Source organism: Acanthochromis polyacanthus, chromosome 15 (assembly GCF_021347895.1).
Source record: "Acanthochromis polyacanthus isolate Apoly-LR-REF ecotype Palm Island chromosome 15, KAUST_Apoly_ChrSc, whole genome shotgun sequence".
In the NCBI taxonomy this organism is placed as follows: Eukaryota; Metazoa; Chordata; class Actinopteri; family Pomacentridae; genus Acanthochromis; species Acanthochromis polyacanthus.
In genome coordinates this window covers 20,994,404-21,010,300 of record NC_067127.1, presented here as the reverse complement: position 1 = coordinate 21,010,300, position 15,897 = coordinate 20,994,404, and the positions used below count along the sequence as shown (strand labels likewise).

Sequence of the window (15,897 nt, the reverse complement as noted above, 5' to 3'; positions counted from 1 at the left end):
CATTTGTTGATCATTTTAATGTTATTTTCCAATGTCTTAGGGGTACAGAGGTTTTGGTTACATGAAGCGTTTGTGTGTGCAGTGTTTTTAAACATTTCTCTATTTGTTAAAACTTGAGTTGTTCTAATAATGTACATCTTTATTGCAGCACGTTCACTTTCCAGGGGCTTCGTATTGATGAGGCCCTGCGGCTCTACCTAGAGGCATTTAGACTACCTGGAGAGGCTCCTGTCATTCAGAGGCTGCTGGAAACGTTCACAGACAACTGGCATGTAAGACACATTTCTTCAGCCTTTGAAATAGCTCAGCAGTTCTTTGTTGCCATGTGGTTAACAAGGTGAGCAGCATAAAACTCTGAAGATGTGGCCTTGGTTACACAGGATTCAAACAAGACAGACAACTTATACTCCAACTGCAACAACTGTCATTATATTGGCTTACTAAGAGGATTGCCAGATTAAAATTGAATTTATTTTAAGGGAAAACTTTATCAACCTGTGAAATTGAAAATGTAAGATGTTGCAACTTAGTTTCAATTTGCCCGCATCAACTTGTGACCAATGTTTTACATAGAATGTATGGATCCAAGTCAAACTACGTACATATATTGCAAGATATTCAAGATTGATTTGTGAGTTGACTTTAATGCAAGTGACAGTGACTTAAATTTTTTGAACTGGAATGACTTAGTAACCAGCCCTAAACCAACAATGTGTGGTAAATTAAGTCATAGTTTTTCTGCTGACTGATTAACACAAACTAGAAAAGCACTTAGAGAGTGCAATACTCCGCCAAGTTTGTTCATTCCCCCCATGTGGCACTGTCAATTTTTTTTTCTTTTCCGGAATGCAACATTTGTGTATTTATTAGTTATTGATGATAAGAAATTGCAGCAACATAGAATGTGGCCATTTAATATAGATATACCCACAAACAAAATGACCTTCTGCTGAGCACAGGCATGTGTTATGATGTGTACGTTATGTACGGATACTAAATCATGTGACCTAAATATGTAGCAGATGGCGGGAATTGGTGGGACTTGGAAACATCCCCACAATTTAATCCACTGTTGAGTCCTGATGAGTCTGCAGTGGTGGATTTGTAGTAGGATCATGTGATCATCAGCAGGCAGCTTACGTAGTGTTCACTTGTAGTCATAGTTACAGTGATGCCGTTCCACTATCTCACAATGATACATAAATCTTTGACAAGTTGTTGATCCAGACTATAAGCAGCATCACTGCCAAACTCACTAATCACTCAGTCCTTGTGTCATTTCTGACCTTCCTTGAAAATTTCATCCAAATCCGTTAGTCTGTTTTTGAGTAATGTTGCTAACAGACAGACGGACAGACACACAGGGACAGACATATGCCGATCATCACATAACTAAGCCCAATTCCTTGGCGGAGTAATAAGCCAGAACACTATGACCTTCCAGGCGTAAAGGATATAATGTTGATTATCTCATAACATTTGCACCTGCCAGGCTCTGCGTTACAATCAAATGAAAACTGAACATTCAGTTGTTTTAGGAGGAAAGGACATGTGTAAAGGCCTGAGTGCCTCTGACAAGGGCAACATCATTATGTCCCCCCATATCTTAAAACGGAACTACAATTTCTGTCTCTTAATGCCCTGGTGCCTCCTTCACACACATCTTTTTCTTCCATTTTCATTCTATAAGCCCAGCCTGGTCACAAACTGTGCTGTCCATCATCAGATAATTCCAGTTGTTCAGAAGATGATGGATCAAACGCTGTCACTGACATGATTAACACTCCAGATTATAGTCATTGGATAGCATAAGCGTTGAAACAGACTCACACATATACACAATGATGAGCAAAGGACAAACTCCACAGGGGGGAACATTTGACTTCTCAAAATAGCAGGAGTAGCCATGTGACCTGGAAACTATTCCAAGTAATGTCCTTTTCTTAGACCGACCACATACACACAAATAGTGGCTTTGAAAGAGTAGATGATTAATTTTAGGCAGTGACACGGTAAATGAGTTTTCCACTCTATGGGGTCAGTGTGATATTAGGAGGATGGGCAAGGTTGGTTACAGAGCAGAAACAAGGTTAGCTATTCTTATGTAACATACAGTATACCCAGCTTCTCATTTGGAGTTCTGTTAAAAACGATTGACTCTAAGCTTTAGATTTACTGTTCATTGTGTAATATATCACGTTGCACTGTATGTTTGTGTTTATAGAAAGTGAACGGGTCTCCTTTCATGACCAACGATGCAGGCTTTGCCTTGGCCTACGCTGTCATTATGCTGAACACTGACCAGCATAACCACAATGTCCGCAAACAGAACATCCCCATGACAGTAGAGGTAAGTGATTCTCTCTCTCACACATAGACTCGCACATTTGTGCACGCAACATGTTTCAGATCTGCGCAGTCGTTGGCCAAATAGCCTCCATTTGAGCAGGTCTCTCCAACTTGCTGCTGTAAACCACACTGACCCTGTCAAGTGTAGCAAAACCATTAAGCTTGTGCATTATACAGCGCCCTCCATAATTATTGGCACCCCTGGTTAAGATGTGTTGAAAACCTTAAAATAAGTTCAATTTTTATTGCAGAAGCATACCCTCACACTGAAAATTGTACAAAAATATATTATAGGAGAAGATTAAGTGCATTTATTCCCCCTGAATAAATGCACTTGAATTAAAGGTTGAATTTTCCTCTTTTTCCCATTGTGGTCTTATATTATTTAGAAAAAAATGAATTTATTAGAAGCTAAAGAACACATCTTAACCAGGGGTGCCAATAATTATGGAGGGTGCTGTATGTTATTGTGCTCAAAAACTAATAGAAAAGTATGTAATTTGCAAGCTGTGATAAGCTATAATGTATATACATTTTTTAATCCATTTTATGGTGCATGAGGACACAAATGAAGCACAGATGCTCAGTGTTTCATTCTAATTAATATTACATCATACTGCTAAAGTTTAGATTCAGTTGAGATTATGAAAACAATAAGATTGCGTTAAAACTTGAACACTAGGTGAGTGGTTTGCCCAACATCCCCATGAGTTGGCTTTTAGGAAGAGTCATCAGTGTTTCAAATGTTGTTTGTCAATGCTAGGACATCATGATTTAATCAGTTGCATTTTGCTGTGGCCCATCTCTCATCGGTGCTCTTCCCTGTTTCTAAAAAACAGAGCTGTCTACTTGTCCTAATTCTTAGTTTAATTGTTCCATATCTCACCAATAAAAGTTGAACATTTCTTTCTGCCATAGTAAGTTGAGAAGTAGTTGAACTAATATGCTCCACTATAGCGCATAGGGAAAAGAACTGCAATGTTTTCATATTGCTATTTTTTCTCCCACTGGAACATGCCACCATTTGTGTCTGATGGTGTGACATTCCTCTGAGTGTGCCAGCATTTGCACTGGTGCAGCTTGGCGGCTCAGAAAGCCCACAGCCAGCAGCTGTAGCCAGTGGTGGTCTGTCTGCGAAGTGAACTCATCCTAAACAGGCGGCCGGGGGCAGGGGAGGAGGTGGGGTTTCTCTCCGTCTCTGGCGTTATCTATTGCCTGTGTTTTTCTGTCTTTGATTGGCAGCTGCTGAGGACTAAACAGAGTCTCTGGGGCAGCCTGTGAACAGTGGGTGGGCCACTCTTACTGACAAACAATAGCAGGCACTTGCTTTCTCTTTTTGTCTGCCTCACTCAGTTGTATGTACACATGGCAGATTTGATCTTTCTTGAGTCAAGTTGTACCGCACCATACAGCTGCTCTTGTATGTTTAAATTATCCCCGCACATCCCTGAAAGGTCAGCTGTGGTTTGGTGAAGAAGGGCTCGTTGACCTCCAGGCTCAGACAACAGGCAGAGGCTTCCACACAATAGCTTGGAGAGGGCCAATAAAAGTGGCGCCCAGCACTTCACTTACTTAGCAGTTTGCAATGTGTAGCATTCATCACAGCATGTGTTGGCAGTGGGGTTATTTTTGAAATGGGAAAACTATGCCCAGCGTCTCTGTGTGTAAATCAGATACTCTTCTTTGTCAGTGCCATGACATGTTGTGAGCGAGGTACAGGTTCAATCAGTGGTATGATATTCATTTTGTCCATTAAGCAAAACATATTGTCGTCAGCTGCTGCTCCTAGAGCTGCTCTGATGGTGGGTGAATATATGTGTGTTAGAGGCTGTCTGCCCCTGATAGCAGCATGAAAATTAGGAGGCCTGACCCCCGGTAGCCTCTTGCTCTCTCTGTGTCAGTGTTTATTTCTTTGTGTGTCCCTGTAGAGAAGCTCCTGTTTCCCCTCATCATACCGCAAGTAGGACAAACCTTGTCAAGTCTTGGCATAAAAGCCTTGAGGCTGTCAGTCATCGCCGGTTGGTTGTGTTTGTTTACAGGAGATTCTTGCTTCTAATCCTCGTTTTTCTAATGATCCAACTGAAGCATATTAAGTGACACATAACAAGTGTATTTCCACTCAAGGCCCTTTCAGTTCCTGGCTTGATGCTCAGTCAACAAAGCACTTACAGCCAGAGGTTTGTGTGTCTGAGCTAAACCTCTGTGTTGAGATGCATTGTTGACTGCAGAGAGCAGAAAAAACAGCCAGTTTTTCATGTGATGTAATTAAAATGGTTTTAATCAGGAAGCAAAGATCAAACTGTTTATTCTTTTTTTCTTAAACAGCAATTCAAGAAAAATCTGAAAGGAGTAAATGGAAACAAAGACTTTGACCAGGATATGTTGGAGGACATCTACAATGCTATCAAGTAAGCTGCCAGCAAAAGCACAGAACTCACCTGACTCTCAATAGTTACCTGAGAAACATAACCTGTAAGATAAAACCACCCTGAAGATCCTCAGTGAAAATATAGTTTTTATCCTTGTTATCATGTCTGTATAGGGTTTTTTATGCTATGCTAAAGTTGACATAAGGCTGAATTTGAATTCAATGGTATGGCTGAACATTAAACCTTTGTATCTGCTCCAGTGGTCAAAAACACAGATTTACGCATTCAGGGTTTCATTTTTAATCAACCTAAGAAACTCAGGAAACCTAAAGAAGGAAATATTAATATTCATCAGAACCGTTAAAATGTTGCATTTGTGTGACTGAATCATTCCAATAGTACAACTCCACACTGTGTAGTAGAAAGTACATTTACAGGAACAGAGGATACTTAAGCTGTAGGCAAGCAGCAGAGGGATGGTTGGAGACGGAGGTGGGGAACAATTTACAGATTCACAGTTCCACACATAGCAGATATGTGGATCGTTAAGTAGATAACAAAAGCAGTCAACACGTGGAGTCACATTTGAGCCATTTTAAGTTAGGTGAAAAAACTAAATATATGAAAATGTCATTTTGATGACCAGAGATGAGTTTTCAGGGGATATTTTTATCACAATCAAGAGAGCGTCTAGCTACGTATTAGTAATCATTTTAGCTCTACTGTTAAGCACTAACAACTGGCATCAGATGGCACGATGAAAAGCGCTTACAGAAATATACATTTGGACACATTTTGGAAGCATAATTTTGGAAAGAAAAGTTCATGGGGATCTGCAAGAACTAGTAGCAACAACTCTGCTTCATACAGTGTTACTTTGCCAGTGAATATAAACAAAGCAGGAGTAAAGTAATATGTAGTTTAACAATCCTCCTGCTTTCAGCTCATATGCTAAACTTGTTATCAGAATCATAATCAGGTTTATTTTCTTTGATTAGATAATTCCAGACTTAAACTTTTGTCTGTTTTAAACCTCTTTATTTAGGCAAGTCCTTCCAGTGCTGACCATTTACCATTTAACATGTGTTTTTCCTCTACAGGAATGAGGAAATTGTGATGCCAGACGAGCAGACAGGTTTAGTGAAGGAGAACTATGTGTGGAGTGTTTTGCTGCACCGTGGCGCCACACCTGAAGGGGTTTTCCTCCTCCTGCCACCCGGCAGCTACGACCATGACTTGTTCACCATGACTTGGGGTCCCACCATCGCTGCCCTCTCCTACGTCTTTGACAAAAGCCTTGACGACAACATCATCCAGAAGGCAATCACTGGCTTCAGGTACATTGGTTGAGAGTAGTCAGCAGATCAGATGATGGAACAGGGAGGCATTTTAAATGAGGATTTGGAAGTGCAGCAGCACAACCTTCACTCTCTATTTTGTTATTGGTCTCACCTTAGAATTTTTAAAATTGACCATGCGTTGTACTCTAAACATTGCTGTTTTTTAATAGATCATGTTTCCCTCGAAATCAAAGCAGTTCTTAAAACATCCATCATTTTGTATTCACAATGGCTGTTTTAAAAAGCTGGACTGTCTTATGAGAATAAATTGTGTCGTAATTTAAACATTCTCCCTTGTTTGTGGATTGACCTGAGTGAAATGGATGGAAGTGTATCTAGCTTACTCTGCTGCAAATTTTCAAGAATGAGTAGTTTATGATTTTTGCGTATTTGTGAATTTTCATACTGTATTGTAATCTGTGTTTCTGTCTTTGCAGGAAATGTGCAATGATAGCGGCTCACTATGGCTTCAGCGATGTTTTTGACAATTTGATCATCTCCCTCTGCAAGTTCACCACTCTGAGTAGTGAGGTGAGGCACTGTCAGACAAAATAACCTCCACAGCATCTTGTTGTGCTAATAGGAACCCGTACTTAACCAAAAAAAATGCTGTCGATTGAGCCTAGCTTAGAATAGTTATTTACTTTTATCATTTGAGCCCATAATTAAAAAAAGAATCTGATAATGGTGACAATACACTATAAAAATACCCCAAAAGAAGAAAAATTAAACCACTACACAAACAAGTATTTTATAACATACTTTTGAATCATTGTTTATGAGTTTTATTTATCATAATATTTCTGATTTGATGATGTATCGAAATATTTTCAGTCAAAGCAATGAATGTGGGGGCTAGTAATAGTTGTGAGGACTCTTTTATGTCAGAGCTGTTCTAGACATGATAACAAACAGGTTATATAAACAAACTTGACTCCTAAGGCTGTGACACCTTCTGTAAATTAATAAAAATAGTGATGTGGTGTAAACAAAATTCTTTCCTGTAATTGAAACGGACAAAATTGTGTTAAAAAAACCCACGTACAAACGATAAACTCTTTTGGAATGTCTTACTGTTGGTGTGTCCTCTCCCCCTGCAGTCCGTGGAAAACCTTCCTACAGTGTTTGGCAGCAACAGTAAGGCCCAGACAGCAGCCAAGACAGTGTTTGACCTCGCCCATCGGCATGGCAACATCCTGAGGGAGGGCTGGAAGAACATTATGGACTCCATGCTGCAGCTGTTCAGAGCCGAGCTCTTGCCCAAGCCCATGGTTGAGGTCAGGACTCCATTTCTAAACTCTAAACACTCACACGCTCACTAACTCTTTCCCTTCCGTCACTGACTGAACAATGTCAACATTGTGAAAACACTGAGGGGTCTGTAGTAGTAATTTGTGCTTGTCAGAAGAGAGACTGCATTTTGTGTACTCTGCTGCCACCTACTGTTCACTGCTTTGCACTGTGTGTCGCCTCAGGTGGAGGATTTTGTGGAGCCAAACGGAAAAATTTCTCTTCAACGAGAGGAAACCCCTTCAAATCGGTATGCACAAATCTCATTCACTATCTTTTTATATACAGTATCTACATGAAAAATAAAAACTTATTCCAGGATGATATTTTTCCATTTATTGTTAAACTTTACTCCACACCTCAGTTCAGCTGTGTTCCTTTCATAGTTTTTTCCCCTTTATTTTGAGAAAAAGTGACCAGTTTTTTAATATTTAGGAATATGTATAATTTAACAGCTCTGGGTTAAGAGTAAAGGTCGAATAATCTCCCTCTAATCCTTGTCAGTGGTGAGTCAGCAGTATTAAGTTTTGTCAACTGGCTGACGCTGAGCGGAGCCGAGCAGTCGGGACTTAGAGGGCCGTCCACAGAAAACCAAGAAGCCAAGCAAGCTGCTATTAACTGCATAAAGGTACTGAACACACAGAGCATTATGCCTTAACCCTGTCTGTAATTATGATATATAGTAAAATATTTGTCTGTTATATCCTTCCATTATTAGAATAAATACATTTCAAATTTAACAGTATTATGTGCCATATATCTGTGATAGCACATCTCTTGCTACATGATTGCGCTCAAATTGTTTTATTTTATGTTTTGTTTTTGTTATTTTTACTTTTCCTTTATACACATATCTTTGGCAGTGAAGCTTTTTATTGCTCATTGTAATGTCTGCATTATTTCTATAATGTCTTGTCTCATCCAGTTTTTTATATTTCAGTGTAGATCAGGTGTGAAACTGTGAACTTGCTTTGCCTGCTTCATTTAATGCATTTTGTTTGGGTCAATATATCTGACTTCTCGTTTTTTTCTCTTTTTAGAAATGTGACCCAGAAAAGCTGATCACAGAGAGTAAATTCCTGCAACTGGAGTCTCTACAGGAGCTAATGAAGGTTATTGTTTTTAACATCCTTTTTTTTATTAACTGACTATATTTAGCCCATAATTGTCTGCTATACTGCATGATAGAATTATTTTCTTCAAGTGCTTGTTGACTAATTTGGGTAAATGTTTCCAGTAAATGCCTTTTACGTCACGGTTCAACAAAAACAAATTAGATTAAGTAAGTTCTCCTCTTCAGGCTCTGATATCAGTCACCCCAGATGAAGAGACCTACGATGAGGAGGATGCTGCCTTCTGCTTGGAGATGTTGCTGCGAATTGTTCTAGAGAACCGGTAGGAGGGAGAATCTTCAATGATACAATCATACCTTCACAGTTAGTCATCTGTGTTGCTACTGTCATTCTTTAAACGCCGAACGTCTCCCTCTCTGTGTGTGCAGAGACCGTGTGTCCTGTGTGTGGCAGACGGTGCGTGACCACCTCTGCCAGCTTTGCGTTCATGCTACCGAGAGCTGCTTCCTGGTGGAGAGAGCTGTGGTGGGACTCCTTCGGCTCGCTATCCGCCTGCTACGACGAGAAGATATTAGCTCTCAGGTACACACACACACACACACACACACACACACACACACACACACACACACACACACACACACACACACACACACACACACTCATCCAGACAGCTAACACTGCAGCTCAGCTAATGCGATGTTACAGGCTAAGATAATCATCATCTTCATGATTGTTGTTTGTCCACAACCTTGTGTTTTGTCACTGTTTTGGCGAGCACATTCACTGTCTTTTTTTTGAGCGATAGTCCAAATACAATATGTTTTTTAGGTCGCACAGCCTCTAATGATAGGGATTGTAATCTTTGTTTTATTCTTGCTTGCTGCAGTGTAGCATTAGAACACAGGAGTGATGGTTGCTGGAAGTGTTCCTCTGTACCCCTATGGAGATATTCCATTAAAAATCAGCCGTTTCCAGCTAGAATAGTCATTTACCACATTAACAATGTCTAGACTATATTTCTGATTAATTTAATGTGATCTTCATTGAAAAAAACTGCCTTTCTTTCAAAAATAATTACATTTCTAAGTGAGCCCAAACTTTTGAATAGTAGTGTATGTCAATGTGCTGCTGTACGACCACCCTTCTTTAGCAGTTGTCTGTTTATTTGTTCCCACTTCCCATTCTTCAGTCAGAACAACCACTCTATGGTAATGATAAATCTCATATTGTGCTTTTATCTGCAAAATAGAGCATGATTTACAGTATTTACTCAGTAATGTGTGAGTCTTAGGATAGAAATGTTCTGACTAATGGATGATTGAAACATGGTCAGCCACAGCCTGCATTTACTTTGGAGACCAACAAATTGAAATCACAGGGCTGATAACAAAAGCCAATAATTGAATGTTCTTCATGATGTATGTACTGATAAGCAGGTAATTTAATGCTGACTCCATCTTATTGTAGGAGGGTGACCTCCAGTTAAACTCCATTAACTAAATGTTTCTACGTGTCAAAACGTTTGTAAGCGTTAATACAGAAAAAAGACACTATTATGTAAACTGCTTTCTCCCTTTTTTTACATATAGACTATACCCTGATATAATTGAGTAAATTTTCACTTCTGCAGTATTTGTAATGTTTGTAATTGCCTGTGGGAATACAGCAGCTAAAAATTCTAAACAAAGGTAAGATTTTTCTGTACAAAGTTGTTTTACTGCAGCAGGTGGTATTCAGTTATTTCACTTAATCAAAATACTACGCAACCAAACAGAATATATTTTAGGTCAAAGAAGCACTTGCATTTCAGTCAATCCTTTAAAGCTCCCCATATCAGCACAATTATACTAACCATGGAAAAGTAGATGAAAGCCATTTGAAATGTAGCTGATGGTCATTCTGGTGTTGGCCATTCACTGATTACCTTATTTTATTAAAATGTACTAATGAAAATAAAATTGGAGCATGTATAATGTACTTGAAATGTAATGTCCAATAAATTACTGCAGGATTCCTCTTCTTGCAGGTCCTTCTCTCCCTGCGTCTGCTACTGATGATGAAACCTCACGTATTGGCCCGGGCCAGCAGGGAAGTGGCTTATGGCCTTCATGAGTTGCTAAAGACCAATGCAGCCAACATCCACTGTACAGATGACTGGTACACACTCTTCTCCCTGCTGGAGTGCATCGGAGCTGGAGTGAAACCTCCTGCCTCCTTCCAGCTTACCTCCACGACTAATGACAACGATACAGGTGCAGTATTTCTCCAAGCTTTTTGTCAGAGATCTCTTTACACTTTAAACTCAACCTTCATGACACAAGGTTTAAAACCAGTGATGAATAAACTCAGCAGTTACTCTTGAAATTAATACATCCTTTCTAAAAAAAAACATTTTCTTGGGAATTCAGCGCTTTAGCAACAGCAATGTACAGTTTATAGTGCGTTACGTTTTGAGGAAAGAAGGAAAAAAACAAGAGTAAACCACATCTGTAGCAGAATCATGTCCCCACCACCAAGGAAGATAATAAAATGTATTCATCAAATCCATATCATCTTTCAGAAGCAATCTTACTGTCAAGTTTATATCCAAAGGGATAGGGTGTGTTCTCAGTGTATCTTAGGTTCTGCAAAAAAAACAAAACTCTGAGGCATCTGAAATGTGACCCTCTCTGCTTTTTGTGAGAAATTCCTAATGTTTCAAAACACTGTCCACTTTAGATTCCAGTAAACAACTTCTTCAATTAGCACAATTTTTTTGAATGCTTTATAAGCTTTTCTAAAAATTGTCGTTTATTTTCCATTGGTCAATGTACAGTACTGAGCCCTAGTTATATTAAAAAAAAGCAATCAAGCATGTAAGAATGGCATAAATGGATGCTAATAAAAATAAATTGTTGGTTTTGTGTCTCCAGGGGCCCAGTCAGATAGTGAGCTGTCATCTCATCATTCCAGTGAAGTGACGTTAGACCGTGGCTACACATCTGACTCAGAGGTCTACACTGATCACAGCAAGACCAGGATCCCTCGCTCCACAACAGATGTAGATGTAGCCAGCAGTGGATGGCTTGTGGTAAGTAGACACAAACACACATATAGACACAAACACACCCAAACACATGTAAACACAAACATGGGGTGCTGTATAATGCAGACTTGGAGTCTTTGAAACATACAAAGTTGCATATGTTTAGCATCACATAAAAAACACTCCGTTCCATAAATCTGATGGCAATCTAATGTGTTGGCTTCATGTCACTTACTTTTGTTGGACCAGTAACATTTCGTATCACTCTCAACACGATGGAAGTCTGAAATGACTGGTCACATTAAGGGATAGACAAGCACAAGCAATGGTACTTTAAGTTGTATGAAGTAATAAGTTATATACACCAATACGGTACTCTAACATTTGTTTAGGACCTTTAAAAATATAGTTGAGACGATAAGTGATCAGAGATCTCAGAATGAAATACAATAAAAGAAATGTGTTTCTTTTAATTTCTTTTTTAAGTACTGGTATATAATATAAAAAATTGTACTGAAGTTCTAAGCAGAGCATCATATTCTGATGCATGTTCTTACTCTTGTGATTTGTGTTGTTTTCAAGGTTGGAAAAGACGACCTGGAGATGAGTAAGACTCCCCTAGTAAGCTCTAAAACTCAACTGACTCACCCGCTGGTCAACCAGTACAGTTTGACGCTAGGCCAGGACCTGGGCCACCATGACACAAAGTCTCTCATCAAGTGTGTGGAAACGCTGTCCTTCATCGTCCGTGATGCAGCCCACGTCACCCCGGACAACTTTGAACTGTGTGTTAGAGCTATACGAGTGTTTGTGGAGGCCAGCCTAAATGGAGGTGAGACATTAAAATGAATTGTTAATACTTCATTTACTAAATATTCAAGAGACTTTGATGAAGTGAAAAATGACTGAGAAACATGATGTGAAAAAGTCTAATAATGATCGCAGACTGGTGTGTAGTACTGTGGTCTGTAACCACTGGTCTGGTAGCTCTGTGGTGGCTGGACATCTTTCTGTGATAATGACCTGGATGGCTTCAGCTCAGAAAGACTGAGGTTCAGCAGCAGTCATTAAACTAAATGTGAAACAATCTAGAACAGGCAGATAATTTACATACAACTTTTGTTTTACTGTAATAACAAGAAACAAACTTATACTGTTCACACATCATACTTGCTTTCTTGCGTTTCCACAAAGTGGGATATTCATCTTCCAAGTGGTTACAGTGATTTACATTACAGAGGTCAGATGCTCTGTGTCCTGTTCAGGCCTTTATATTTTCCACTTACTTGTGGATTCCAGTGGAATAAACCATGAAAACACTGATAGACTTTCATGCAATAGGTCAACAAATTTTAACCCATTTTGTCACTTCTGTATCACTGTTCTTGTTTTTTATACACAGTGATTCACTTTTAATCGTGCTGCGCACATCACTGGTTCCTTGTCCTAAATACTTTGTCCTAGACTTAACCCTGAGGACAAAATATTTGGCACATTTAACAAAGGTACCTTTAAAATGTCATTGAATTCAGTCACTCTCTCTCTTAATAAAGCATTCTCTAGACTGTGTCATGATTGAGGTGTTGTTTTAACAGCGCGAATAAACATTTGATTCAAACTGATTAGTCACTTCACCTAATTAGTCAGCTATGAAGGATAGTAAAGAAATTCACATTTAACAGTCATACAGTCTGACTACCTCATGAAGCTGATTTAGAGAATGCCACGAGTATGCAAAGCTGCCATCAAAGCCAAAGGGAGCTACTAAAATATAAAGCATATTCTTGTTGTTTAACACTTTCTTTGTTTACTACATAATTCCCATAACAGTATGTGTTTCATAGTTTTGATGTCTCCAGTGTTATGTAATCTACAATGTAGAAAATAATTAAAATGAACAAAAAACTTTGAATGAAAAGGTGTGTCCAAACCCTACAGAGGATGCAGTGTTGTACAGATAGTGGATGGATGGATCACTGAGTCTGTTTCAGTCATTCTAAAGATCAAGTTGAGCTTTCTCCTTTTTTCCAGTACTCCTTAGTGTATAATATAGTTTTGATGTAAAAGCATTTCAAAGCTTACAGCTGTGCAGAAAGTAATTCAACTGCCGATGAAACAAAACACCCAGGCCTGCAGGAAGCCCTGTTATCTGCAAATCTTCCTGAACTGATGCACCTCCCCTTTTTTTGATGCACCCTGCCAGATAAAAGCTACCTCTGCATCTAGTTTTAGATAAATCAGATTTTTTTTTTTTATTGTCAATAATTTTCTTTCTCAGGTTACCGGAATCATGACAAGAAGAAGAGCCACAAGTATGACTCCTCAAAGTCCCGGATGAGGAAGAAGGCAGGGGGCCGGGAAAAGGACAGCGGAGGCAACACACGAAGAGGCGGCAGCCGGGCATCCAGCCAGCGCCCGTCACGTTCCCACAGTGATGATGAGGAGGACGAGGGCGTCCCAGCCAGCTACCACACGGTGTCATTACAGGTTAGTCAGGACGTAAGTACACCCTCCCTCTTTACCCTTCTACCTTATTTTGATTTGAACCCAGCGTTCCCAAAATCATCCCTTTTTTCCCCTCAAATGTTTCTTATCAGTGCTATCAGTATGAGTCAGCAGTTTACTGCCACACTGAAATCCTCCCATCTAAGGCTAAGATGGTTGTGGCATCAACATGTTTTTGGGTAATAACAGCTTTGGGCCCAAAGAAACTTTAAGGACATGCATAACTTAATATTGGGACTCTAATAAAAATGTCACAAAGTGAAGTTTTCCTTAGAGCTCTTATGTGGAGTGAAATACTGCAGCATTTCAAATCATGGCAGTCTGTGAACTTGACATTACAAACCTCCTGATATCATCCCATGTGTCCTGGATATTTGGTATGATGATTGGTGAGTGAGAATGCAGAGCGACAGTGTAATACTAGTATATGTTTATTTGAATTTCCTTTCACATGCCACTGTCCTCCACACTTACTGTAAATTCACTCTTTTGACTTCTGGGCAGCTGGCCGCATTCATTTACACTACATATTTTGGTAGATATGCAAAGAACCAAGAGAGGTTAGCTTAGCACAATGACAGGAAGCAGGGGGAACACATATTTGTCCAGATTTGATGAACAAGGTAAAACTTTGAAAGGTGAAATTTTGTGTTTGACACAGAGCCAGCCAGATGATAGAAACTGCTCCCAGCAACATCCTAATGTGCAAATTTCCCAAAACAGTGGAACGATTGCTCAGTGTTTCTGTTCTTTGCTCCTTAATTTTTGTCCTGCTGGAAATAAAATCAGCATGTTAGTTTTCACTATTTCGGGATGGCACCAGGAATAAGGATCACTGCATTAATGTTATCCCTTAACTGGTGACAGTGCTGTGAATCCTTTCCTTTGATTTTAAGACAGTTACCCTTGACGAAAAGACTTCACAGCTTTTTATGCACTACAGTATACAGTATTAGGTGGGTGAGAGAGATGCTGGTTAATAATGTATATTAAAAGTCTTGTTTTAAGTATGATTAAGTTCTCTGGCTCTTCTGTACATTTGGTAGTTTTATGCCATTAAAGCTACAAGTATTCAGTTGCATAGTGTTATGTCTGTATATTACCTCAATGGATCAGTCGGACACAGATTCACAAAGAAATAAACTCTGTCACGACCCCAGACTTGATAGTTTTGCTGCGCATATTAAGGAATACGTTAATGTTAACAATAGTGTCTGGTGCTGCAGCTGCTAGACCTGATGCACACCCTGCACACCCGGGCTGCCAGCATCTACAGCTCCTGGGCAGAGGAGCAGCGCCATCTGGAGGCTTCAGGCAGGAAGATCGAGGCCGACTCCCAAACTCTGTGGACCAGCTGCTGGTGCCCCCTGCTGCAAGGTAGGCCAGCGTCACAGCGTTCAGGAGACAGACAATAGGTGCAGTCCATCACAGCTCTTTAAAGTACAGGAATGAATCATATAATATCATTTAAGGTTTATTTTGTGTCATCATTTCTCTGCACTAGCGACTGCTGTGGCCATTGTAATGACTGTAATACCTCAGGTACTTCTGGAAGCAATTTCTTCAGATTTAGCAGAAACGTCCACCTGGGCAATGAACTGAGTAGTATTTGGCAGTCAAAGCTAAAGGTCACTGTGCTCTCATACTGTTGGTCACGGCTCAAGAATTTAGAAGCCAATTATGACAATATTTCCCACAAATATCTAATACGACAAAATGTATCGAATACTTGGTTGTTTACACAAATCTTAGGTGCCCACCACCAAACTGTGGCGACTCCAGATTTAAAGATATCATGAAACATCCCCTTTTCAGAACTTGTAGCTTTTTTACAGCCACATCTAGTGCCTTTAAGTGAAGACAGCAACCATCTTACTAGGAACAGATACCTGGAGGCACATGCCACTATAGTGATGACTTTCATTTTGTCCAAAAATATCTCA

General features: G+C 39.6%; 1 protein-coding gene across 4 annotated transcripts in view; it reads left to right on the top strand.

Annotated features, from left to right (window-relative positions):
• gbf1 (golgi brefeldin A resistant guanine nucleotide exchange factor 1) overlaps positions 1–15,897 on the top strand; it is an 89,744-nt gene that overhangs the window by 62,007 nt on the left and 11,840 nt on the right. For 2 of the 4 annotated variants that reach the window (XM_022194324.2, XM_022194326.2), the window contains 16 exons: positions 149–272; positions 2,225–2,350; positions 4,675–4,757; positions 5,819–6,055; positions 6,496–6,589; positions 7,159–7,335; positions 7,534–7,598; positions 7,853–7,976; positions 8,389–8,460; positions 8,649–8,743; positions 8,850–9,003; positions 10,451–10,676; positions 11,337–11,494; positions 12,032–12,281; positions 13,728–13,948; positions 15,181–15,331. In XM_022194324.2, coding sequence (XP_022050016.1) covers positions 149–272; positions 2,225–2,350; positions 4,675–4,757; positions 5,819–6,055; positions 6,496–6,589; positions 7,159–7,335; positions 7,534–7,598; positions 7,853–7,976; positions 8,389–8,460; positions 8,649–8,743; positions 8,850–9,003; positions 10,451–10,676; positions 11,337–11,494; positions 12,032–12,281; positions 13,728–13,948; positions 15,181–15,331 — 2,357 coding nt within the window. The remainder of the gene's footprint in view (positions 1–148; positions 273–2,224; positions 2,351–4,674; positions 4,758–5,818; positions 6,056–6,495; positions 6,590–7,158; positions 7,336–7,533; positions 7,599–7,852; positions 7,977–8,388; positions 8,461–8,648; positions 8,744–8,849; positions 9,004–10,450; positions 10,677–11,336; positions 11,495–12,031; positions 12,282–13,727; positions 13,949–15,180; positions 15,332–15,897) is intronic. The other 2 variants (XM_022194327.2, XM_022194325.2) reach the window with 1 other exon arrangement.